The sequence below is a fragment of the Echeneis naucrates genome, chromosome 14, assembly GCF_900963305.1.
Source record: "Echeneis naucrates chromosome 14, fEcheNa1.1, whole genome shotgun sequence".
Taxonomy (NCBI): Eukaryota; Metazoa; Chordata; class Actinopteri; order Carangiformes; family Echeneidae; genus Echeneis; species Echeneis naucrates.
The window spans coordinates 14,731,152-14,758,760 of NC_042524.1; the positions used below are offsets into that span (position 1 = coordinate 14,731,152).

Consider the following 27,609-nt stretch of genomic DNA (forward strand, 5'->3'; position numbering starts at 1 on the left):
GAGGAACGTGAAATTATTCATCAGGGTCTCTCAGTAGCAGGGCTGTGGAGGTGTGGGGGATGGTAGGGGCTACCTTGTCCTTCATGAGATAATTAGGTAGAAAAACCAAAAAGGAGACGTAAGGGGAAGACTGCAGGCCAGCAGTAAGAGGGAAAAAATTAGACAGAGACATAGAGAGGTAGATGTAGGAATGAGGATCATGGCTGCTCTGAAAGCAGTTTGTCATTATATTGGGAAATCTTGAGATGATGTTTAGTTTGTTGACCCAGCAACAGACAGATACAAAGGAGGAGATGGAGGTTAGACAGCTGGGGCTGGTGAAGAGGGAAGCTGGAAGTGCTCAGAGGAGGAGGAAGAGCTTCGACTGGGGCATGAGTCAAAGTTAGCTTCAGTGAAACTATTCAGGAGAAATGGAAGATGCACGTGGAGGGAAAATGAGCCAGACTCTCTCATGTGGCTGGTGTTTATTTGGAGACTTATTGTTTCATACTAATTAAAGGGGCTGGGGGACTGTTCTGTATGATGCCTTCAGGTCGTCTCACCACTTGGCTCAGTCTGTCTGCATTCTTGTCTTCCCTTCCTCTGCAATGTTTTCTCTATATGCATTTTTCATAATTTAAACCCCTCATCATGGGACATTTGCTTGAATTTGCCTTTTAAGTTTGTCCCTCCACCCTTCACCTTCAGTCATTTGACGATTTGACATAGACATATGATATTAACATTTCTTGAATTTTTACCCAGCCTCAATCTTCCCATCTATGTTTAATTAATTGTATTATCAACAACAGTCTGCATTTGTTCTGCTCTTATCTATACCCTTCCCCTGAGCTTCTGCAATGACCCAATTTCCCCAGAGGGATCATTAAAGTTTCATCTTTCACCCCTCATTCATTTCTCTCCCCATTCATTCCAGAGAGGAATGAATGGGCTCAGTCCAAAGCACGGTCCAAACCAAATAAGCTTGTCGCTGTGCTTGATTTCTCTTCCCGTTCCATACTCTAAATCACTAGTCTTCAGCTTCTCCTTGACTTGAGGGGATAATCCGTGTCAAAGCTGTTTTAGAGTGTAAATCAGTGCATATGTTGCATTTGTGGACTAACTTTTAGGAATAATTTTTCTTTTTTATTTCACTCTAAAACCTCTGTGAATATAATGGTGACTTAAAGCTAAAAATGTTGGGGGGGGGGGGGGGTTCAACCCACATGCAAAATGATAAATAAATGAGAAACATAAAAGAGAAATACAGCAGAGTGAAATGGCTGCTTCACTTTGTATACACTGAGAAGCCGTAACGTGGTGCTGTTATTACCCATCATTATCAGTATCCAACACCTGACATGATGCTCTAAATGGCTCCTCATTCTTTTTTTTTTTTTACCTTGTGCAGCATCTATGAGCTTCCCCCTAAGCTGTGAGGCAATAACGTCAGATGCAGCTTCTATACACGCCTCGGAGTCATGTGAATCTGCTGTCTGCATCTGCACTATCAGCATCTTTCCGCCGTCACAAGAATGTAATTTACCTCAGTTAAATGAAAGCATTGTTGTGTTATAGTGAGTATCTCACTTCTGAATATATGGCTGTCAATCAGCATAATGTACTCTGGTATACAATGCCTCAGTCGGGTGTATTTGATGAAAAAAAAACATGACTCCATCTGGTATCTTTGTCCGATTTAGTGTCCTGTTTTGTTTTGTTTTTTTTTTTTTTTTTTTGGGTTGGGTTTGTGGGGGGGGGGCGTCTTTTTGTCAGAGAACATTAACATAGCTGCCTCTTTTTCTCCTGGGTCCCGAGTTGTCTCTCAGATTGATGACACAGGAAGGACTAAGACACCTCAGGGTGCATTAGTATGTGGAACATAGCTGTGAACGTGTGTGATGTGCGTGTGTTTATGAAGGTGTAACTTTGCCTGTTTCGGCACCTGCCTCGCCGTAAAGCTGAAACGCTACAGTCGTCGAGTCGTCTTGTTCGCTCTTCCATCCACTGTAGCTCTTTGTTTCTCTTTGTGTCTGCAGCTCTACTCCTATTCCTGCATTTCTTTGTCTTGCTCACTTTTCTCTTTGTTACACTACATCGCCCTCCCCACCACAACCAACTCTTCTTCATCCTCCTCCTCCACTCCATCGCGTCTCTTTGTGACCTGCGTGCACTCCTCCTATGGAGCATCTCTCCTGGGTTCTGCTCTTTATTATTTCTACCCACTTCTTCATACACAAACAAAGGCCAGGTAGGAATTAAGGTAGATGCTCAATCAAACAAAGAGTTGCCCACTAAGCGTTAGATTTATGCCCTGTCTGCAGTGTGTAATTGCATATACCCTGAAGTTTGACCCTCTTAGCTATTTTACAGTTTACAGAAGGTGCTTATTTAGAGCTCAGCCTAGCCCGAGGAGAATTTTGCTATGGTCATACCACTCAGACAAAGGTTTCTATATGAGCTAGAATGCTGGAATAAATTTTTCTCAAGGTCTGACTGCAGTCTGCTTTCCACTTCTTTTGTTTTCCCAAACAAAGCTCTCAAAGTCTTTCTCACCAATCTCTCTCATTCACCAGCATTCATTTGTGTTATTCGTGGAAGAAATCAAGAGGTTTTTTTTTTTTTTTTTTTTGTGTACACACACACACAAAAAAAAAGAAAAATTAATTGACACCCTTACATACAGGCTTCCCTCCACTAACCGTATTTTATCTACTCGTTAATGTTCCCAATTACTCTGTCAAACACTGCCAACGTTTTGCAGCATGGTACGGTTATTGAAATGGTAATGCAACCATCTCAAAGTGAAACTCTTTCATTCACTGGCTTCTAAGTGGATTTATTCATGACAATTTACTCTTCTCATGCAGGATTACACTAATGAGAGGGTTAAAGGGTGGTGTGTGTGTATATGAGTGTGTGTGTGGCTTTTCTTTGCTTTCAAGCGAGGGTCTCTTGCCCTAGAGAGGCACAATGAAGGCCACAATGCTACTGCCTTCAGCTCTCCCCATTATTAGGAAGAAATGGGTTTGATTTGGTTTTGTACCATTTCTCCATCTCACTTGCTCACTATTGCTCTCTAAAGGATTTAGACGTTAATTATCGGTGTCACCAAAAACAATGCAAACAGCAAGGGTTGTTGTTTTTTTTTTTTTTTTTTGTGAGGTATTCACTGATTTGAATCACAAACCAGTTTATATCTTGGTTGTCTGTATTGAATTGCTTCACACCTGGAACAGGCCTTAAATGTAATAAAGCAGGATTTGTGTCCCACGTGGCCAGATCGTTAGCGATCTCCTTGCAGGAGGTCAGGTCCCAGTGGGGTTGTGTTTTTAGTACAGATCTCAGTATGTAGGTCATCTTGCTTTGAGTTCAACAATCCCCTGGAATTGTTTGCACTGTCCTGCTATTTTGACCTGCTACTGTCAGCACCCTGTCATACACCTCTCTTTGTCCCAGAGCCTCTCGCTCATTAGTGTCATCCACCCAGCATCCCCACTTGTTGTTTGCTCTTCCACCTCCTATTCCAACTCACATCAGCAGGAATTTCTACTTTTGCTCAGAATTACTAAAGGGCAGGGCAGTTTCTCTGTGACTGGAGACTGCTATTATTTCACGGTCACAACGCATGCTTTAAATGAGCGTGTCTAATGAATTAAAATTGTTTACCTTGTGGGGGAATATACAAATTTAATGGCAATGGATAAAGAGTTCATGGTCTCCACAGTGGAGAGTGGTGGCAAGAACAAACACGCCTCACACATTATAAATGTTTCATTTAGACTTGAGGAAGATTCATTCACACGAGGCGTGCATCGTGAGACCACATGAGTAAATACCCAGTCACAGTGAAGAAGACAGTAAAAAGCTTCTTGACATCTTCACTGAACTTTATTTTGCCAAACAAATTTCAGAGTACTCTGGCTTTCCAGATGCATGCTGTACCTCGAGGGGGAAGACACTCCTGGAATGCATTTGTAATTATTGAATTCAGTAAGCTTCAATCTTGACTCTAGTTTATTTGCTATTCATTTATTTTGGTTAATAGAAACGTGGCTTAATGAAATCGTGAAGCCTTAGCAAATAAATTAAAAATGTCCTTGGAAGTGATTTCCATGTTGGATGATTTTAATGACTATGATACTAATAGAGCAGCTTTTTTTTTTCCTTTTTATTTATTTATTCCTTGATTTTGTTAAATCAAAGTATTCCCATTTAAGGCACCACATTTATCAAGTACAACCCCAGCGGCTTTATTCCAAAAAGTCCAATGTTTTGCAGGTTGGTTTAAAAAGAAAAAAGAAAAAAAAATCGTCATTGTTACATGAATGTGAAGTAATAGAAATTTTGTGACCCACTATATTATTAAATTATACAGATTACACAGCTGTACACCTGCAGGGGGTCCCACAGATGTAGAGACTGCATTACCAGTAAAGTTGCACCTGTAGCCAAGTGGCAGAAAACACACTTAATGAGGTCTCTCTGATATTTTGTAATAAAACTGTACGGTATGTTAACGTTTAAATACATAAATATGATGATGGTTAGAACCATGCGATAGGATAATCATTGGACCCGGGCAAGAATTGTAACCAAACTGTTATATTGGAGCTCCAAGGTGTTTCATACATTAGTGAATGAGCAAAAGTTATGTGTGGGATCATTTTCATCAACAGAAAGAGCGACTGCATGTGTGCGTGTGTGTCTGAGACTTCCACATATGTTACGGCTTATATAACCCGTGTTTCCTCAACCTCAAGTCTTAAGTTGGTTCAGTTCTGTACAGCTCACAAAAATTTCCACTGAGCCGCTTCTCAAATCTTAAAACCAAACACAATGTTTGTGCAGTGTTCTCAAAAGACTTTGTATTTTTGGTGGTTTCGTTTTATACTGTACCAGCATGTGCTCCGGGGTTGAAAACATAAACAGCAGATATTGTAGAGCAGGTATCAAAGATAAGAGTCTCCAGTTTGATCTCAGTTTTTTTTTTTTTTTTTTTTCCCCTGCTCTTCTCTGAGCCTGCACCACCAGTGTTAAATCTAGTTAGGACCATGATAGTCATCGTGAGAGCTGATGCACTGCAGTCTTGTTTTCCTGCCTTTTGTTGCTGCTCAGACTCTGGACCCGAATAGTTCAAGATACAATTTTATGCTTTGTTTCGGTTTATTATCATTATGACATTTTTGAGAAATTAACAATATTAAAACAACAGAAAAAAAACAAAAAAACCTTTTGTACTTTTTTGTACAAGACTGACAGTTTTTCTAACCCTATTCAACCTTTCTTTCACCCAGCTCTGCTGCCACTTCACTAATTCTCCTAATCTGCTTCCTGTCCGTCCGTATCTGCCCTCTCCTTATTCTCAGCAATGCTTTCCCTCTTTCTCATCCTCCTGACTTCCTTCTTATGAAGGGATGGGATGAGTTGAGGAGCTTAAAATGGAGGTTACACAATCCTTTTAGCTGGTTTTAATGTCTGCCCCTCACGAGTGATATGTTCTGCACGTACATCAACAGGATTAGCGTGTCAGAACATCGAAGAACTGATGAGCCAGTGCATCCATCCGTGCACACACACTCACAACCCATTCTGGTTCACATGAAGCCCCTGTCAGAATGCAGTACCACTTTACAGGTTGTGTGTGTGGTGCATGTGTACCACCATTGATGTCCCTGCATTTTTTTTTTATAGCACAAAAAATAATGACTTGTCTCTTGTAATCACTGAAAACAAGACATGACACAAAGCAAAACCATAACAAAGAAATTCAAAAAAGTTTTGTAACAATAGCGTTCTTAATGAACATGGGTATGCAAAGTGTCTGTGTCTGCGCTCTAAAGGACACTGACATAAAAGTAAAAGTTTAAGAGCAGATTGTAGCCCAAGTGGCAGATTTAGCCCCATCAGTTTGCTCCTTTGTTGCCTTAATTGGCATAAGCATACGATAGGTTTATTGTCCTGCATGCATGCAAACAAAACGAAAAAAATCTGTTTTCCCTTGGACTTTTTGGAGTAATGATTTCTTTGCAGGAAATGGAATTCAAATAAGGGAGCTTGGGGAGGATAAGCCACGGATTTTTGTTTCCTTTGTAAGCACTGTGTGGTGTCTCCTGGTTGATAGTGTATTCTGCACATCTCATGTGGCGTAGTTATGATACTGAGCTAATGCATGTATACTAATTTGTATGTGTGGGACCTTTTTTTTTTTTTATTGGATTTGCTTGGTTGCAGTTCATATCATGTTATTGGCTGTGGTAGGGGCTGGCAAAGAAGCACAGGACCCACTGGACCTTATATGTAAGTGTGTGTTGGGGGGGGGGGTTGTGTGTGTGTGTGTGTGTGTGTGTGTGTGTGTGTGTGTGTGTGTGTGTGTGTGTGTGTGTGTGTGTGTGCGTGTGCGTGCGTGCGTGCGTGCATGCGCCTTCTTTCGATCTATCTGACCCACTAGTATACATGAGCTGCACATATTGGTTTTTCTGTAGAGCAGCTGTTTCTCCTGCAGCTTTCAGTCTCTCCAGACAACAGCAAGGAGGAGAGGAGCAAGAAGAGAAGGAGAATGAAGGGGGCTGGGGGGTTGGATAGAAGCACAGAGGAAGGCTCTAAGGAGAGGTCAGGAAAGAGATGGTGAGAAAAGTCAAGGATTCCATATTTGCTGGGATTGGATGATAGGTTAGCTTTGGGTATTTATTACATTTATACAGAATATTTTCAAATTGGTGCCCTAGGATATTTTAGTCAAAGAAATAATTGTATTTTAGTTGAAATGAGTGGTTTTAAGCGCAGGGAAACATTAAGACCTCTGGACAGTGTAATAGATGCCAGTACTTATTTTTACTACTCACTCTTGGAATAATTTATCTTAGTGCGGTCTCAGTCCAAAGTGCCACAGAACCATAATTCCAGCTTCAGCCTCTCTTTTTCCATTTCAGCATTTACATATCATTGACATTGTCTGATGAAATATCTACATTATGTAAGGAATAAGAGCATTGGCAGTCCCTTGCGAGGTTCATGCTTCTTGCTTTCCAATATTTCTTTTTAAAATGGGATATTTTCCCTGCTTTTCTGCACTAATGACCCGTCCAGAGAAGACAAGTATGAGACATATGAATAAGTAGCAGATTAAATCATTTGTATATTATTTATAATTCATGGGGTTCTAATATACGACTGTTATGGTATACTGAGAATACTTCAGGCTCCGATAGAGTGTTAAAAAGTATTAAATCAGTGACATTCGTCTTTCCCCATTTAGATTATTTGTTCCAAAAGATCTGAACGGTCGGTAAACTTGGTTTTATCAACTGAACGCAGAGGAATTATTTGCCCGTGGCCTTAACACTTCATTCCTTTAAAGGAGGTCTTTCTAAGTTTTGCTAACATCTGTTTACTTTCAAGCCATTATTGCATAACAAACAAAGGACGAAACGCCCTGTGAGCATCGCTACTAGTTCAGAGGAGACCAGAAGCTAATTTCCAGTCTCCCCTGAATCAGTAACTTCTTGTCATGAATTGGAATAGTTAGCATTAACTTCTGTAGAAGACAATTGAGAGTGACGGTAAAATTTACAAATATCTCCATTAATATGTGAAAGGCATTTGATATTTCTCGACATGCTGGTATCTTTCCACGTTGGTCAAATGAATAGCCCAATCCGTTGGGAATCCCTAAAACCTAAATTCATCACTATGAGTTTTCAGACCACTAACAAAATAAAGGGAAAAAGTAGGCCAGCCGCACATAACCATCCTTAAAACCACAACAGGTGATTTTTACACTTTAGTTCATATACAGACTAAACAAACAACTTGTGTGTTGACTAGTTTGCTCCGCTTGAAGGTTTTTGGGACAGTTTCACAATATACTCTGTTTCCAGGTTTTATGCTACTACAAGCTAAGTGGCTGCTGTTTGCAGCATCATAAGTAGCATGTGGCATGAGAAGGGTATCAGTTTTCTCATCTAACTCTTCCTTTTCCTAAAATGCCAAACTATTTCTTTAGACTTTTTCTTGAAGACGAACCATTTCTGACAGAGGAGAAAACTATTTGGCAGCAGAGGGCTGTTATACTGATGAAAAGACAATGTGGCGTGCCATCCATCTAATTTAGTCACAAAGAAAACTGTATTTATCATGCAGTTGGCAGCTAATTATGCTCATTGGGCTCGATCCCTGCTGACTGTGAGAATGTGATCCCAGTGCTAATATTTGACTCCAAGAACCAACAGTGCCTTACATGTCATGGCATGCTTTCCTGCTTTCATTCGTGATCTCCTCTTATGTCACATGACGGTTTTATAAAGCACAAAAAAAACATGTCAGACTAAAGTTCCTAATTTTCCTCAGTTCCAGTTTTTATTTAGCATTTAGTGAGTTTGGTGATTACTGTGTGTGTGTGTGTGTGTAATTTTATAATGTGAAGCACTTTTGTATGAGAGTTGCTCTAAGTTTGATTGATTGATTGATTGTTTGTTTGATTGATAAAGGATCTAGAAATTCCAAAGGGGTCTATTCTCCTTGAACACCTAAACTAAGTGCCTTCTAAACAGGCATTCAGATAAGATGATTGCTAATAGTATTCCTCCAATATAATGTGAGTCAGACACAGCAACAAGCGCAGCTGTTGTCTGCTTTTGGCATTTTGTAGCTATGATATAACTGATATCACACCATAAGTGCAGTGTCCTACAGAAGTACCGGTGTTGACTTTAGGACATGTCATTGAAGTGCCAAAGTAGCTGCACAGCTGGATCTGCAGTATGTAAAAGCATTTTGGAGTAACAAGGGGCTTAGTTTTTAGAATGCTGACGAAAGGAGTCGCCAGCTGTCTCGTGCGATGATGTCCACTGATAAAGTTACTGTGGGTGCCTTATCCACGGGCTTACATTGTCTTCCTCTTTGGTCCAGTTGGACTCTGCAGAGGGGATTATTGGAGTTCGGCTGCAGTAGGCCTTTCAAGCTCTGGCTCAGGCTCCAGAGGACTAACAAAAAGTCAGACACTGTCAGATCCCGGGTAGAGAAGCCAAAGGCTGACACTTTGAAGTAAGCTATGAGATTCTCAATCTTCGGGGATCAGATGGAGGGAGAAAAGGAGATGGCGCGAGGTGAAAAACTCCAGCTAAACAGGCCAGTTGGGTTTGCTTCAGGAGCTGTTGAGGTGGGTTTCGATCTCATGAATGGCTCTGACTCAATGAAATCTTGTGAAATTCATATTTATACAATAACTAAAATAAGCAAGTGTGATTTGAGAATAACAAGGGAAACAGGGCAGCGTGCAAAGACTTAAATGATTTGAGAGGGGGAAATTGAAGGTAAAACAGGCAAGTAGAAAAGTAGAAAATTTAGCTGAAGTATTTGAAGTTGACTAAGAGATGCGGAAGAAATATTAATGATCCTGTGATGATTGTCCTCTGCATAATTCTACAGACGACCTCAAAATCAAAGCAGTTCTCTCAGGATGTCCACATTTTATTAATCAGCCTGTGATGTTTAAAAATGTACGCCTCCATCAAATGTTACTCCTCATTCTCCCTGTCTGTGGAGCCTGGTTTTTGGAAATGCCACAACGTAAGGGATTTAAGGCAATACGCAGATGTCAGCTATATCACTCCTGGGAAGTAGATAAGAGGAAATTGTGCAAAATATGCCGATGACAAGAAAAGACTCCCTTGTTAGGTTTTGAAAGACAAAAAGTTCCAGTTGTTTTTGCTTTTTCTTTTTTAAGTTGGGCATGCATAATTTTGCATAAAAACGTAATTGGCAGATACATTTTCTCTACTGTGTATATAAACAGTACATTTACAAACACTTTCCAGATTTGTATGCTTAGCCAGCATAAAAGTGTTGCATGCACAAACCAGCTAGCTTTGTCCAGCTTGAATACATAAGCATGCTCACTTATGTGGAAATTCTTCCTTAACATTCATTAACTTCCCCCTGCTTTTAACCCTTATCTCTTGATTTATTCCTTAAACTTACTAGAGCTATCAGCAAAAACAAATCTTTAGCAAAAGGGCTTGAGGAAACAGTCCATGCGTTCAGATCATGTGAAGACATTCAGATCTTACAAGATTGTAAAAACAGATGTGTAATGTGATTGCTATGGAATTAACAGATAGGATCAGTCAATCAATCAGCATGCACTCTTTCTCCCTTCCACACACACACACACACAAATATACGCTGTACATGCAGCCGTGATGGTCTCACTTTCTTCCTGTCTGAAGTAACCTCAACCATGTTTTCTGGTCCCATGAGGAATGCTTTTTATCATGTGACATGGTGGTGTTGGCGGCGGCTGCAAGGATTGGGGGAGGGGGTCGGCCAGGGGGTTTGGGTCAGACAGCTGTTTCCCATCAGCATTCAGTCAACTGCAGTCAGCCAGTTGCAAACCCCAGCTCAGAGGATCAGAGGGGCAGAACAGTGGACTGGAGCTCAAAGAGATGCGGGGGCCAAAACACGTCCAATCAGAAGGTCATCCCAATTTGTTCTTCCACATTCACAGTGCTCATCAGGCATCTCTGGCCTGCCTGCCCAGTGTTATGTACAAATCCCCATCCAGAGGTGAACGGGTTGCCGCCATCTGGGAGTGATTATGCCTTTTCCTCATTGTTTCCTGTCTTTTCACCCCAGCCCAGCTCCACTGAGTTCTGCTATTCAGCTAGCTCTGTGTTGGCTCAGCTCCCTTGGCTTGTTGAGGTTCTAAGCCCCCCCATGTAATTTAAGACTGGGAATGCTTAACAGCAGTCACTCATGCACAGGCGTCTGCATTAGCACACGTTGTTCACCTCATCAGGAGCAGGACTCTGCTCAGTTTTATACAACAAAAGGTCGTTTTCATTCGTTCATTCGTCACGTCTCCTCACACTCTGGCTTAATCTTGCAAATGATTTTTCTTTAAATTGATCCTTTTTCTAACATACCCAAGACTTTAGAATCCCTTGGCATTGAATATATGCAAGCTTGAGGCTGCACATTGAAGACATTTATACAAGTTGATGGTGGAGACAGGAACGATCTGCCTGTGACCACTAGAAATCACACGCAAGTTCTTCGTGTCCAGTTCTCATCCTGGCTGTGCGCTTTTCCTCTGTGCACAGGCTAGTTATTGTGAAAAGATGAGAAATTGCTGTGGTAGTTTTCTGCTGCCTGGATCTCACCTTTCTGCGGTTACACCTTACTGTCAGCCATCAGGTCAACCGGCCTCCTCAGCAATTAGTCTAAATAGTCTTTACCACATGAGATGGTGGTGGTGGTGGGGCGTACAGATAGATCCATTGACATTGCCTGCTCCTGTGATAATGTGGGTGTGATGGACAGAGTGGACAGACTTTTTTCTAACAGCCCTAACTTGATGTGTTTGACATCAATTGCACCATATCATGCCTTTCAAATAGATGACGACTCGAGAACATTGTTCCAGGCTGAGTACCAATGGGCTGATGGCAGCTTTGTTCGCCTAACAAAGGTGGTGACAATGATGTGTATTGTGCATGAGGAATGAGAAAATGATAGATGATTGTAAAAGCAAACTGAATAAAGAATAAAAAGCTATTTCCCTGGTCTCTGACGTTTTAAACGGCATAAAAGGTGTCTCAACTTCTGAACTCACAACTTACAATTCCAAGCCTTGTGAAAGCTTTGAATGTCACATTAGTCAGTTCTGGCTCTTCTCATTGGCACAGTAAATATAACTCCACATGAAGACAGCAACATGAGAAACATTATGTTTTGCCATTGTCAAATCATGGTCCAGCATCATTAAAATCTTCACGTTTTGCTATGTGTTTTACAGTTCTACGTGACGACTTCAGGCAGAACCCAGTGGACGTCATGGTTGCAGTGGGCGAGCCTGCAGTGCTGGAGTGCCAACCACCGCGGGGGCACCCTGAGCCCACAATCTCATGGAGAAAAGATGGAACCAATTTAGATGACAGAGATGAACGAATCACTGTAAGAGATGCCATTAAGCCTCAATATGAACGTGACTGATTCTCATTTATTTTCACTATAGGCTAATCTAATTTAATTATTTCTTAACTAAATTGTCTGGTTAATGAAACATGGAAATAACAATGCTCGCACCAATTGCTGACATGCTGACATTGGAAATATTTGTTATGACCAAACAACAGTCCTAAAACAATTTGAAGGAAAGCAGCAAGTACTAAAATTTAATAAGCTGTATTTTATCATTTTTACTTGATATATGACCAGACCTACAAATTGATAATTGAAGTATTTCAGCTTTAATTCTTATTTTTAGTAACCAATTTACCCAAACTTTTTTGATTACTTTAGCAAATAGATACAAGGACAAAATGCTCACTTACAGACCAGTTCAAATTTTTGGTACAATAAACAACCAACGAAATACCTCTTTCACCTCAATGATTATGGAGGTTGGAAGAAAAAGCATGTTAACTCCAGATCGATTAGTGGTCAAATAATAATAATAATAATAATATTATTTTTCTGTTTGCCCACACAGAACTGAAAATACCAGAGGAAAATAGAACAATGCATCACAAGCAAACAGTGCATATAACGCTGTTTTGTACGACTCCTTGGAAATATACAGACCTAGCAGAAGACAGCAACAAGCTGACAGTGTTGTCATATGAGCATTAGCATGCTGTTAATATGATACATTAAGCTGTCGTGTGGCATGCACCACACAGCAGCGATTCTCTTTTTATGTTTTTCTATAAAATGGATTTATTTTGTGATAGCTTAGGAAAGCAAGAACAGGCCTCTGATTCCTCACTCACAGATATAACCAGCTTGGAGTAACGCACATGATTTTGTTCATGTTATGTGTGTGTGTGTATGTGTGCACGTGCTGGTGTTTATTTGAATGTCTGCCCATGCTCTCGAGGACACACCGGAGACGATTCAAAGCTCATGTTAGTGCGGAGTGACAGGTAGAGTGTCTCAGGGGGACTGTGATGGACAGAGCAGCTATCTCTGATTTAAGAAGAAGCATGGATCAGAGCTGGGGGAAGGCTCCTCTGAGGGAAATACAAAGGCTGCTTTTTGCTTTGTACTTTCTGGATGCCTGTCTTTGTCCTCCTTAATCATCTTTTCTATATGGAAATACGTCTTTGCCGGTAGAGTTCACTCAAAGACATCACTTACTGTACAAAGAGCAAAGGAGTCCACTACAAGTGATTCATAACTACTTTCAGTCTTTTTGGGTGTTTCCCTTGTGGTCTGGACCATCATTTATTAATAGTGCTATGTAGATAAAGCAGTAATTTAATTATTAAGGACAATTTTTAGATGGCTCGCTGGTGCATATGTTTGATTTATGGGTTTTAATTTGAACATTGAATATCTTCATTCATTCATTCATCTTCTACTGCTTATCACAGGGGTCACAGGAGCCAGTCCCAGCTCACACTGAGTGAGGGTGGGGTACACCTTGGACAGGTCACCAGTCCATCACAGGGCCAACACACAGAGACAGACAGAGACCAACAACCACTCACACTCACACCTACAGACAATTTAGAGTCATCAGTTAACCCAAACATGATGTCTGTGGACGGTGGGAGGAAATCCACGCAGGGAGAACATGCAAACTCTACACAGAAAGGCCCCAGGCCCAGGAACTGAACCCATGACCTTTTTGTTGTGAGGCAACAGCATTAACCACTATACCCCCATGCTGCCCCATTGAATATCATGTCATTGAATAATAAAATGCATGTATATCACAGAATCAGCAGCTTGAAACTGTGCGTGCCTTCAGGGCATCCAGAGCAATGAGAAGGAAAAGAGGAATACCCTGAAAGAGAGTCAGAGATGAAAGTTCAGGTTTCACTGTCCAAAAGGGAGTTTAGACAAACCACATTTGGATTTTCCTATCAATGGAAATGCTGTGAGGATCGGTTTCTGAAGGAAATAACAATGCTCAAGGTTTGCTGTTAAATCAGCTGCTAAAGTCACGATTACAGTTGACGGCATATCACCGCAAACACGTGTGTTGTACCATTAGTCAAAAGAATCACCCTCATCATTTGATGTCCTTGAGAATACATTACTTCACACTGCCACAATATTCTGGCATTACCATCTCTAATTATATTTCTATATGTTAAGAGTTCATAGGTTCACCTCATTCATATTTTCTGCAACATGGATTTGTTTTGTTTTAATTTAATACAATCATCTTACCTTTCATGTGAGCATAAGCAAAGATATAAGCTAGCTAACTATATTGAAAATGTTAAGAAATTAAGGTATAATATTAAAAAAATGAATGAAATGGGTTAATTGTAAAATGGATTTAATGTATTAACTGCAGTCTTAAGATTCCATCAGCACTGCAGTTTGTTAAATCTTTCTCTCAGAACCACATCATTTTCAGCAGATCAGTAAAGTCTGCTAGTCTGCTAAACTGTTACTTGTCATTTAATTGGTGGATGGCATGAGATGTTTGTGGTGAAAGGTTTCCGGGAAGACGATGACTAATAAATGGAATGCAGTCGGTGTCATCCTTGCAGCAGAAATTCGGTCATATTCCATCTGTCGGCTGGTGAGTGGAGAGTGCCCACCATGCATGACACCGAATCCCCCTTTATGTACTGCACTGTAGGCAGCCTTGACCTCTGACCTCTTCAAAGAATTCTACAATTACAGGCTTGCTACAAAAGAGCTGTGTATGTCCCTAGCCTTCTGGACACACACACACATGTATTTTAACTCATAATAAGGGGGATGAAAGTTTAATCGAAGTTGATGCTTGCAAAAAGCTTTTAGATATTTGGATGTGAGGGAATGGCCTTGTGTTTGTCTTGTGGTCTTCAAATCTGTGCGCTCCTCCACTAGCTTGCTGCTCCGGTATCACCTCTAACACTGGGTACCTGCAGACTATCAATAGAGGAGCTTACTTTCAAAGCACCATAAAGACAGCTACCTCAGTCTGTGGAGGTGTACAGTGGATAAGGTATGAAAAGAGTGGAAACAACATGGAGAGCATATATCTTCCACCTCTTTGTTGTCTGTGTGTGTGTGTGTGTGTGTGTGTGTGTGTGTGTGTGTGTGTGTGCCCACGTATGTGTGCAGAGAGGCTAACAAGTTTGTGAAAGGCAGAATATGGCGTCTGAACATCTGAGGAATGACTCTACAAAGCCACAATGTCTTTGTTCCCAAGGTTCTGTGCTTATGTAGCACAAGATATGAATTATGTAATTTTATAATGGGTGACCTTCTGTGCAGCTTGAAACGCAGTGCAAATTCTGTTCCTTAGATAAACAGATGCATACAAATGCACACAGAGACACATGGCATAACATGATGTTACTCCATAAAGTGCATCAAAGTGTAGCCCACTGCATATTATTAAATGGAAGATGTGATTATAATTTGTGGGCAGAAGCACATTTCCTGAGAAAATCTTTCCGTGGCAAATTTTATGGCAAAAATGAACAAATGCTGGGCAGATTATTTGTGCTCATTATGGAAGCAACACGCTGACTCACACACACATCAGGCTAGTAAGGTCTTGTGCAAATACAGCTGCTCAAATATTGTGTTGTGCTTTCTTTTAGATCCGCAGTGGCAAGCTGATGATCACGAACACCAGGAAGAGTGATGCAGGGAAATATATCTGCGTGGGAACTAACATGGTGGGCGAGAGGGAGAGCGAGATCGCGGAACTCACTGTGCTGGGTAAAATTTGCAATAATGTGATTGCATTGTGGCAGTCCTTCAGTTTGTGCCCTTTGGGTTCTGTGTGTTAGGTCTTTGTCGCTGGGGTATAATAACCCATTAATTACTTTGAGTATGTTGGTCTATCATCCAATCTCCAGCTGTGCAGAGCCTTCTAACTAAATATCTGATGCATCCGGTGCTACAGACTCTCAAACCTTTCAATAAGAGGGCTCCCCACGCTACCTCTGACAGCTCCCACCCAAAATGCCTGCTTCCAGTCTCTATTCTCCAATCCCCCTTTTAATGTTGTAACATTTCCCGTCAGAGTAGAGCTCTTATCAGTATCACACAGTTCTTTGACCTTGGTAAAGGTTGGGAGTATACAGTATAATGTCTCATGGAGCCGTTCAAGGCTATGAGAATAATCCTGATGAATGCGAAAACAGGTCGAAATGCATTGTTCTACAGGTTGTGCATATTAAATTACTTTGGGGGCAGTCAGAGGATTATCACCAGAATAACGAATTACATTTGCAATATGTGGTTGATTCTGTGTATGTTTCCAGATTTTGTTGAAGTACGGTGCAGAGATTATTGAGTTTCTGTTCATCAAATGTGACGTCCAATGTTAATGTAGAAGCTATTGTCGCTTACTGCTAAGTTCTATATAGATATAGTTGCAGTTACAGTTAAATAAGCTCCACTTGTTACATTCATTCAATCACCTTCGACTACTTATCTGTTCCTGGGTCACTGGAGGCAATCCCAGCTCACACTGGGTGTCAGTGCAGGGTACACCCAGGACAGGTCACCAGTCCATCGCAGGAGAAACACACAGAGACCAACAACCACTCACACTCAGACGGACAATTTAAAGGCATTAACCAAAACATGATGTCTGGACAGTGTGAGGAAACCCACGCAGGCATGGGGAGAGCATGCAAACTCCACGCAGAAAGGCCACAGGCCGGGAACCAAACCCGCAACCTTCTTGCTGTGAGGCAACAGCGCAAACCACTATACTTTTTTTTTTTTTTTTTTTTTTGAGAATGTCAGAAAAGTACATACTGTAATGAATGACAGGATAACACAAAAAAGATGTCAGTGGCCAAATGAAGATAATTATATCTATACTTCTTGCTATTGTGCTTCCTTCCAGAGCGCCCAACCTTTGTGAAGCGACCCAGCAGTGTGGTGGTGTTGGCAGACGAGAGCGTGGAGTTCCACTGTGTGGTTCAAGGAGACCCTGTTCCCACTATCCGCTGGAGAAAAGATGATTCTGACCTGCCTAAGGGCAGGTAATGCACAAAGGGCCTCTACATGCAGTCACTGGCCGTGCAAACGGCGTTTCAGAATGGTTTTTCAACTTCTCCTTTCATCTCTTGATAGTATGTGTGTCTGTCCTGCCTCCAGATTTGAAATCCTAGAGGACCATACATTGATTGTTCGCCAGGTGGCCTCTTCAGATGAGGGCTCCTATACATGCGTGGTGGAGAACATGGTCGGGAAGTCTGAAGCATCTGCCACGCTAACTGTGCACGGTCAGTATAACCCAACCCTCACATGAAATATTCTCCGTTCCTGGTAACACACTGTTCTCTAAGCACTATGCAGTCTCAGATAGTCTTCTTTTTTATGACTGTGCCTTAGGCTGTTTCCCTCAACACACTTGTGAATGGACTTACATAGGGGTTATGTGCGGTTTTTCGACTTTGTATCTTCTTAATTCATGGCAGGGGCTCTTATAGTGTCTGCAGCAGTCATCAGTTAATAATAAGCATATGTCACAGTGCAGCTGTTTGTTTGCAGTGCGCTTCATAATAATGTCATGTGTAAACTGAGAGCATGCAAAGTAAATGTTTACTTGACCACAGAAAATGGATTAATCTGGTCCAAGTTGTCCTGCCACAATGACACCCTTACATTTTTAAATCTCGGGAAACGAGCAGTAAGGCACCTCTCATAGTTGCACACACAGACCCATATCTATACACATATAATATACAAATATATACACACACTCACACACATACTCACGGCAGAGACACAGTGGGTGACATAGACTATAAGGACAGTAGGACTTAATTAAAGATAAGGCAGAGCTGGTTGCATGCTGGGAAATGACATGGTTTCAATTACATAGTCTCCCTCTCCATCCAAAAACCTGAGAAAACAAGCATCATGGGAGACCAAAACTAATTTGGGCAGTGAATGGCGAGGGGAATAAATAATTGGCAGATCCACAGTAGAAGTTGTATTAAAGAGGCGAACAAAGAGCTTTCTTAGAGAACGTGTTTCTTAATTTAATAAAAAAAGAAAACTCTGTCTTTTAACCTTTGGCTAGCTCAGTCATAGCTGCAGTCTAAACCACAGAATCATTCTTACTGACTTAGAACATTTGGTTGGTATTAAGCAGTTGTTATTTGAAACAATTGCAAAAGACCAGAGAGGGTTTACTCACTTTAAGGTTTGCACAGGTTCTAAGCATGAAATGAAATTACTCCTCAGCACTGCCCTCATTAAAATCCTTTAGACGCTCTCTTGGGAGAAACTTTTCGATCAATCAAACTGCCTCAACTTGACACAGGTCATTCCACAGAGGGAGCTTAAACCCAGCTCTCCAGCACTATGCAAAAACATGTGCTTTACTTTTCTGAAGAATTTCTTTCAACACAAAAATGTAGCAATGACCACAGTGATCCTCTCTCAGTTCTTCCAAAACCGGCTGCTTAGCTAGCCATCCATTTCACTATAAATCTAGTTTACAGATGTCAAGATGCACAGTTGTTCCCTTTTCAAAATAAGTCTTTGTGTAGCACATTTAGCAGAGCTGAAGCATTCACAGTGCCCACTGCCCCCCACCATCCTCCCCTCTATCCAGACACAATGCCTCTTCCTGAGGCCTCACAGGTTTATGTCCTCATTAGGGGATCGTATCTCTCTCTAAATTTGCCTCAAGGTTGACTGGATATGTAGCTCAAAGCAGCAATTACATATTCTTTTCGCACCTCACAATCAACAAGCCCAGTGAGTTTAATTGGGGCTAAATAGTGCACCTTGTCCTTTGACATCTTTGATATATATTTATATATAAAAAAAATACATACAGTCCTGCTAAATATTACTGGCAGAGAAGTGCAGAATTTAGAATCTATTCAGAAATAAATGCAAATGAACCAATTAAAAAAAAAATCAGAATTTTTTTGTTAATATCTAAAGTCACTTAATAGTACCCAAAAAGCTATTTTATATCAATAAATTAAATATACAGTGATAAAATTATAATATATATTGGTATGGCCAGAATTGACATTTGAATAATGGCTGGATTTTCCCAATTGTGAAGATAATACTTAAAGGCGATAACCAAACTTCTTGAAATTCCTGTTTCAACAGTTTGTAAAGATATAAATTTTCCCGGGCACAAAATTGTTAAGACGCCTTCAGGTGGAAAAAATACCTCACAAGTCATCTGAGGAACAGCCTGCAGTGAAACAGGGTGGACGTCTGTCATATACCAGAGCTGCTTAGCTGCCTCTGTTACTGAAGGCAATGAATTTTTTAAAGGAACGCTGAAATCAGAATATTACCAAATGTGTTAAACAATTTCAGAAAACAGCGAGTGGGACAACAGGCTGAAGCTCAGCAGGAAAAAAAGAGCAGCTGAAAAAGAAAAGGTGGTCTGTTTCAAAATGGCACAATGGAGTCCGCTGGCAATCAGTTCAGAACTAAATCCTGTTGAAAGAACTTAAATCTACCACGACAAAAAAAAGACTGCAAAATTAAAAGAATGGCAGCACATAGCAAGGGAAGAGTGGCTGAGCCCCACCATTGGACAGGTGCAGCAAGCTTTCACATGGCCACAGGAAACATCTATGGCTCCACAAACAAGCACTATTGAGGGGGGCAAGTAATTGCCTCCAGGCTGCCTGTGCTTGTATTGGTTCACATTTATGCAAGTTTCTTTTTTCAATAACCTTGGGCGTTTTTTAAAAATTTTATGGTTACAGAAAATTGGTTCATTTGCATTTGATTTGGAGGATGTTCTCCAATTATTCAGTCTCTAATTATGTACTTGAAATTCAGAAGTACCAATCATTTTGACCAGGCAAAGTAAATATGTATGTAACGTATAATGTTTTTCTTTCTCCCCTTGTATCGATCTGCCTCTTAATATTTGTGTGTAGAAGAGATATATAAGAGATAAAAAACATATCCCCTCACAAGCACAAATATTATACAGCTATAAGAACAGTATTCTAATTAAATGAATGAAAAGTAAATAAAAAAAATAAATGCCATTGACTTTGTTTTACACTGACTGTTGACAGTTTTTTGTTGTTTTTTTTTTCCATTGTGATCACTCAATGTGACATTGATTGCTGATGCACATTACTGAATGCACCCTGGTTACTCATGACACTGCTCTTTTTTGTTTTTCCCCTTGTAGTAAACACAGGTAAGTTGTCATCCATCCCTCATCCACCATCAGACAGCAACAGGAAATCATGAGTCCATGTCATTGTCCTATCTGCACTGTAATTCCATCCACCAATACAGTATGTAATTCATGTTATGTGTGGGTAAATAAATAAAAAAAAAGTTTATTTTTTTTCCTTTAAATTAAAGAAGGTAAATATTGAGTGCTTTTGCTATTTGTGCATCAAGCTTCTTGTGCATACTGATGTGTTTTGATACTGGTAATAATGGAAATGCATGGTAATTAGAGCTTCTCTTCCTCGACAGTGCCCCCGGCATTTGCCATCCGCCCCAGGAACCAGGTGGTGACGGTGGGCAGGACGGTCACCTTCCAGTGTGAGGCCACTGGCAACCCACAGCCGGCCATCTTTTGGCAGAGGGAGGGCAGTGAGGTGAGAGCGACCCCCAGTCTGTCCTCACACAACATCATTTCTCATGAATGAGTTGCTCACTCTGCGGTCTCTATCCCTTCCTCCAGAGTCTCCTATTCTCTTACCAGCCGCCACAACCCTATAGCCGTCTATCTGTCTCCCAGATGGGCAGTTTGACCATTACTGATGTTCAGCACACTGATGGGGGCTTCTACAGCTGCCAGGCTCTCAACATCGCTGGCAGTGTTATAACCAAAGCACTGCTGGAGGTCACAGACTGTGAGTAAAGGGAAGGAGTCAGGAAGGGCACATTTCTAGCGCTACTGTTTTGTCTTTTGGCCAAGTAGACTCTTGTTGTGCTGCAGCTTTTCTTGGCTGTGCAGATATATTAGGCTACAAACTGGCCCTTGTTTGACATTCGTGAGAGTCGTCTCCTTTGGCCAGTGTCAAGCAAAGGGATTTTAGAAGTTGCTGTTCACATGTTGGGAATCGAAGCCCTCTGTTTCCACATTGACTGCGTGTCTCATTTCTCAGCATGCATGGTATACAACGTGGATAAAGAGGATTAGAGGGAAATACAATAATTACTTCACAATTCTAACACTTGCTTCCATTAAAACAGTGCTCTGTCATCAATTTTCCCATCAACATGTGTGAATTGAGGCTAGAGTGTTGAGACATGACATGTTTTATTGTTATTTGGAAGATGGTTTGATGGACTATCATCCAAATTCTCATTGATGGAATAACTGCTTTATTCATTCGAAAAAAGCAATTTCAATGTGCTCGGAGGCCCACGCTGGTAATTACAAACCACCAGGAAAGTCTACAGGCTCCCAATTAAATGACCTGTGTGATCATAAATACATGTGTCTGAGTAACTTTGCCCTGTGTACATATATTAAATTAATGAAGATAATTGCTACGGGGTTTAACAGACATTTACTGAATCCACACGTTGAGCTGTTCAGTGCAGTCCTTTCAGTTATAATGGATAATCTGCCACTCATTGGCAATGTGCTGTGCAGCCACCTTGTAGGGAAATGAGGGGCAACCACTCAGGGAAAATTTTGTTATAGGTAATGGAAGTAGGAAAACGATTAGGTCATGCTTTCTGCAGTTTTTTCATTGGTCTATGGCACTGCACTCTCTCATCCATACCTGTCTCTCTCTATTCTGCTTTCCCCCCAAAAATTATCTCCATCTCTACATACGCCTCATATTTCTATTTGGAGTGGTGCATTTGTATGGAAATAACCAGTCCACATTACTGCCAGCAGTTTTCAAGGTGTGTTTCCATCACCCTTCTTTTTTTTTTTTTTTTTTTTTTTTTTTTTGGTGGGGTGTCTTTTTTAAGTTATTTATTTATTTAGGTAAAACCCCTGCCTCCATACACACATAGAGAGAGAGCTCTGTTATCTAAGTGGGATTGTTATTAGTTGGGCTTTGTTGTTGTGATTGGAGTTGGCTCCAGCAGCACCTACTGCCGAATGAACGATTAGTTGCTCTCCGCTGGAGGGGAAAAGTTGATTTCTTTTTCCTTCACTGCCTGCACAGCCAGCTAAACCTATTGTTCCTGCTCTTTACCAATTTTCCTGTCACTATCTTCCTCATCTTATCTGTCTTTCATTTTTTCGGCAACATTTCATTTTCATTTTCTCTTCTTTCATCTTTCTTACTCTTATTTCTGCCTCTCTCGTCAGCTTTGATCTTTTGCGAACATCAATTCCCAATTTCCAATTGTATAATGGGCTGTTGACTGTATGCTCACTGTTTGGAATTTGGCCTTTAATCAATAGTGATAGTACAAATGCAGACAGGAAAATGCAGGGAGAGGGAGGAGGGTGACACATGATAACAGTGATTCAGCAAAGGTCACTGACTGGAATAAAACTGAGGATGTTGCAGTCAGATGGTATATGTCTTAATCACTAGGCTTCCAAATGGAGCGATAATAGTATTAACTACCAACTGCGAATGATAGCTTCCACTGACGAACATGAATTTTATATAAATAAAGCACCATGGGGGTCTTTCTCAACCTTACATGGTTGTTGTATAGACTCAAGCCTGCTTCACCCACACTGGCCAAACAGATGCTTTTAGCTGTCTAAACATAACCACAAACACATGGCTGGAGCGGCTATTGTGGGGAAATTAAAATATGCGTCATGTTAAGTATGCATCATTTTTGTTTTTGGATACATTTGTTTGGAAAAAAAAGTATAATGTAGTGTAATATAGGTGGCCACCCACTGTGATATCATCCATTAGGTTGTGAACTGAATTTTGAAGCCTTGATGTTTTAAATTAGCTGTAACCATGTTGGCTTCTTCAAACCCACAAAAAAACATTTTGAGAAGACTCGAGGAGGAGGAGGAGGAGGAGTGAGGGGTGGATCTAGGCTGCTCTGGACTCCATCCTGATTGTCAGGGAGGTCGCTGTATTTGGTACACTCTCGATCACAATTTAGCCACACCCTTGTGCATACCCTGCTTTCTATTCCTCTGAAACTGTAATTTAAAAAAAAATGAACATGGTATTATAAGACTTGAAAGACTTGAAACTAGAGACTGAAATCATAAACTCAACAAGTTAATAAACATTCACTCATCTAATAAACAAGTGAAAAACAGGCCATTGTCGTGAAGACTTCTATACAATGCAACCAGTGGAGTGATCTTTAAAGATATTGCAGGTTAAAGACACTACTACACTGCCTTCCACTCCCGACTAGAGTATCCATATTTATATAAACATGTTGGTTTGGACTTTTCTTCAAAATGTAATTGCCATTCCACTACTTTTGCCAATAAAATTTGGACGTTGACATCACTAGGCTATTCTGTGTCTGCAGTAGGGCTGCGGGGCAAATGTTTACATTTCTTTTCCTGCTTGTGTTTTTTTCTTAGCTGGGTCAGACCACCCTCCTCCTGTGATTAGGCAAGGCCCAATCAACCAAACTGTTCCTGTGGATACCACAGTGGTCCTGGGGTGCCAAACTGCAGGCCTCCCACCCCCTACAGTCCGCTGGAAGAAGGATGGTTTGGAGGTGTCTCTAGTGGACTCCCGTTTATCCCTAACAGATGCGGGATCACTGGAGATTCATTACACTAAGGTAGGGAATGAAGTTATCACAAAAGTAAGTAGTCACAGCAAATGCACTGAGCTAAGTCCACCCACAAATGACTTACACTATCTTCTCTCCACAGCTTGGAGACACAGGCTTCTACACTTGTGTAGCTTCTAATCCAAATGGTGAGGCTTCTTGGACAGCGTACTTACAAGTGCAGGGTAGGTGACTCATACATAGTCATACATAGTCAGACATAGTCAGAGACGTAAAAGCAATTGCTGATAAACTCAGACTCTGTGTAAACATTTTAATGATTTTTTTGGTATCTCTGTGACAGAGTTCGGAGTTGTTGTCCAGTCCAGTCACCCTACAGATCCTAATCTGATTCCCAGTGCTCCATTTAAACCTGATGTGACTGACATCAGTCGCACCTCCGTCACCCTATCATGGAAAACCAACCCCAGTTCTGGTGCAGCAGCTACATCTTACCTGATCGAAGGATTTAGGTTAGATAAAAGGAATCCAGCATGATTTAACTGGACATAACATCACCAAATAGCAAGTTTCATCTTCTTTTGGCACTTTGTTTTTTATCCCTTCACCTGTCCGTGCAGTTATACACTTGGCAGCAGATGGGTGACTCTAGCTGAGCATGTCAAGACGCAAACCTTTATCCTGAGGAACCTGAAGCCTGGAGCCGTCTACCTCTTCATGGTCAGAGCGGTGAATGCTTACGGACTCAGTGACCCCAGTCCAATATCTGATTCTGTTAGAACACAGGGTCAGTGTGAGCTTTTCATTCCTGCTTTTGCGTTGTTGAACAAATGCCACTCAATGGCTTTATAGGTTAGTTTAAGTACTTTGCTGCTATTTAACTTCTTGCCTTCCTTTGGTACAAATAGATAGCACCTCCACTATGCAGGGAGTGGATCACCGTCACATCCAGAGGGAGCTGGGAGATGTAGTGATTCACCTGCACATGCCAACTGTCCTCTCATCTTCTGCCATACGGCTGCAGTGGATGGTAAGGGGACCATCATAGGGGCTGTACTGCACACAGTGAACAATTTTTCCTTTGAAGTCAGGCTAAATATGAGAAAAAGGTCAAATGTACAAAATTCTGATTGAATGTAAACAACTCGTGTAAACAAGCTAATGACTTAAAAGGAAAGGGATCAGGCCTTAAAAGATTTGTAATTTTTATCAGAACTCATTTTATCTCTGCAATGTTTTCATTCAGTTCTCAGTGATGGCTGAGCAAATGTGTGTTGGACAGAGATTCTGTGACGTGTAGTGCTCTGAATAGTTCAGGAGAGGATTATTAGCAGAGGACAGCAAAGTGGCGAATTTACGTGTGGTTAGTTCCAAAGGTGTAATTGTGTATTTTCATGATATGTTTACGTGTAAATGTTTTTGTTATGTCATGGTGCTTTGTAGGGACGGAAATGCTGGACCCCACTAGATTAAAAGACTGTTTTTGGGTTAAAACTTGCCATTTAGGGTTAGGGTTAGAAACGGTTAGAATTTAGTCAGACATTTAGCTAGGGTGGTTAAGGGTGAATAATTTGTTGTGTGTGTATGCACTCACATCTTTTAAGGCATTTTTCATCATAATTATATGGTTTAAATGGAAAGTGCTTCATCTTCTTCTGGCTTGATTTTGATCAGCGTTTCCTGAGCGGAAACCTTTAATGACCTCATGTTGAGGTTTATTGTAAGAAATTACAGATATAGGGAATTCGCTCACTTTTATGGCCATAAAGGCAAAAGGAATTAACTGAGTTTTAACTGATCCTTTCTGCAGAATCCCCTGAAGATGTATATATATGCTATTTAACTGGCCTGGAAATATTATTGAAAACCTCAGACTTTATTTGTGTTACAGCAATAAAAACTGTACATGCGTTTAATTCAGACCCAGATCTGTTTTGCTCGACATTTATGCAGCATGTTTTATATCTGTGTCTCTACCAGGTCGAGCAGCAGTCCCCATACATTCAGGGTTACAAGGTGCTCTACAGGGTGTCTGCTGAACATGGGCAGCCTGAGGGGCAGTGGACTGTCCTGGAGGTTCGCAGCCCAAAGGAGGATGGGGTGGTGATAGGTCAGCTGAAGAGAGGATCCATCTACGAGTTCAAAGTTCGCCCCTTCTTTGATGAGTTCCAGGGAGCTGACAGTGAGGTGAAGGTGGTTAGGACGTTAGAGGAAGGTGAGTGAGCAAAGTTCAGTGTTTCTATAAATACCTAACAAGAACTCAATATCAAGCTCCATTCAGTTTATGTAAAGAAACCAATACAGTCAGGTGATAAAATTATTTTATTCAGTGAGTTACCGTCAGGGAAGTTGACCATGCACACAGCAGCAGATGGCATTGTGTTTTTTACTGCATGGTTAAGTCTGTTTCATTGCCTCAGCCCCTAGTAGAGCACCTCAGGGTGTCACAGTGACGAAGAGTGACGCCAATGGAACTGCAATCCTCATTGCCTGGAAACCGCCTCCAGACCTGGAAAAGGTTGGAGTCATTCAGGAGTACAAGGTAAGAAAGGAAAGCCCTCACCCTCTCCTCACTAGTGTCTCACCGTCATCCTGTCACCTTCTCACCTTTTCCTGACAGATCTGGTGCCTGGGTAATGAGAGTCGTTACCACGTGAACCAGTCAGTGGACAGCTCCACCTTCTCTGTGCTCATCTCAAGTCTGGCACCAGGAATTCGTTACAGTGTAGAGGTTGCAGCTAGCAATGGTGCTGGACCGGGGGTCAAAAGCGATGTCACTTTCTTCCAATTAGGTAAGCGTTCCCCCCAAAAGGGAGCATTCACTTAGTAAGCTGCGACAGCCAAGTCTTTAACTGTAATGATGAAAGCATTCATAATCCCTTTCACCGAACAGTGTTTAGTAAAAAAAAATAATAATAATAATAATAAATTGCTGTCTTCTGTTTTTACTTAGATTTTCAGCAAATTTTTCAACAATGCCTTTACATCTGTCATTTATTGCTCCACATTATAATTTGATTCCTTTCTGTCCCGTGTCACTGATCAGACTCTGCAGGCCAGATGATGGACATCAGTGAGGAAAGAGACACACTGACTCAGATTTCTGATGTGATGAGGCAGCCAGCATTTATTGCAGGCATTGGCTCCACCTGCTGGTTGGTCCTCATGATTTTCAGCGTTTGGCTCTACAGACACCGGAAGAAGAGAAGTGGCCTCAGCAGCACGTACACTGGCATCCGCAAGGGTGTGTGTTTGCCGAATATATGAGTGTATTTTAGAAAAGTAGTTGAGTAGATGTGTTTGTGTTTGCTGTAAATATACTGTAGGTGTGTTTGAAATGCTTGTGCGCAATTTGTACTGCCTGAAGTTGTTTTTGTAGGTGCATTTGCAGGTTGTTATAGCAGGGATCACAAATTGACACTGCACACTAAACAGCAGTTATCTCAGTGATATTAAACAATATTTTCAGGGACTAAATAAGCAGGCCACGTCGAATAATGGAAAACAGTCTGGTGTAATCTTCTTTTGACATAAAGACTTCAAAAATAAATTTGCATTTGCGATTATGCGGACGTTCAAAGGCTGACCTTTAGTTGCTCATTTCTAGAGTGTCATTTCCCCAACGTGGCCCGGTTTTTGGAGATGCAGGCCTGTCAACCTGCCATGACTATGTCTGCCACAATACCACTGTTATTTGCCCATCTCCTTCTGGTTGGCTGTCACCTCCGTTAACCTTCACCTGGACACACATGTCAGAAACTGAGGCACGAGTAAGATGCCTTGGAAGAGACAAATGGCATGCGGTTAATTAAATGTTATGAAGAGATGTCAGAGGTTGCACACATATACACAAGAAAACGCCATTGTGGGAAACATATAGTTGTAGTAATACTGAAGTCTATTGAACTGATCTCTTTCTGATCTGCCCCTACAGTCCCATCATTCACCTTTACACCTACAGGTATGTTAATCCAATATGGTTCATGCTTAATGCTTAATCTAATACTTATTTGTTTCATGTCCTTATATATTATAGTATATCTATAATAT

General features: G+C 41.1%; 1 protein-coding gene across 4 annotated transcripts in view; it reads left to right on the forward strand.

Moving 5' to 3' along the window:
• The window catches only part of LOC115054117 (roundabout homolog 1-like), a 72,982-nt gene that overhangs the window by 39,472 nt on the left and 5,901 nt on the right, over window positions 1-27,609 (forward strand). For 3 of the 4 annotated variants that reach the window (XM_029519143.1, XM_029519146.1, XM_029519144.1), the window contains exons 3-19: window positions 11,777-11,934; window positions 15,537-15,657; window positions 16,799-16,937; window positions 17,053-17,180; window positions 20,090-20,098; window positions 20,386-20,510; window positions 20,597-20,768; window positions 23,402-23,607; window positions 23,702-23,783; window positions 23,903-24,071; window positions 24,180-24,346; window positions 24,468-24,589; window positions 25,540-25,774; window positions 25,980-26,101; window positions 26,180-26,351; window positions 26,606-26,803; window positions 27,494-27,520. In XM_029519143.1, the coding sequence (XP_029375003.1) occupies window positions 11,777-11,934; window positions 15,537-15,657; window positions 16,799-16,937; window positions 17,053-17,180; window positions 20,090-20,098; window positions 20,386-20,510; window positions 20,597-20,768; window positions 23,402-23,607; window positions 23,702-23,783; window positions 23,903-24,071; window positions 24,180-24,346; window positions 24,468-24,589; window positions 25,540-25,774; window positions 25,980-26,101; window positions 26,180-26,351; window positions 26,606-26,803; window positions 27,494-27,520 (2,352 nt within the window). The remainder of the gene's footprint in view (window positions 1-11,776; window positions 11,935-15,536; window positions 15,658-16,798; window positions 16,938-17,052; window positions 17,181-20,089; window positions 20,099-20,385; window positions 20,511-20,596; window positions 20,769-23,401; window positions 23,608-23,701; window positions 23,784-23,902; window positions 24,072-24,179; window positions 24,347-24,467; window positions 24,590-25,539; window positions 25,775-25,979; window positions 26,102-26,179; window positions 26,352-26,605; window positions 26,804-27,493; window positions 27,521-27,609) is intronic. The other variant, XM_029519145.1, reaches the window with a different exon arrangement.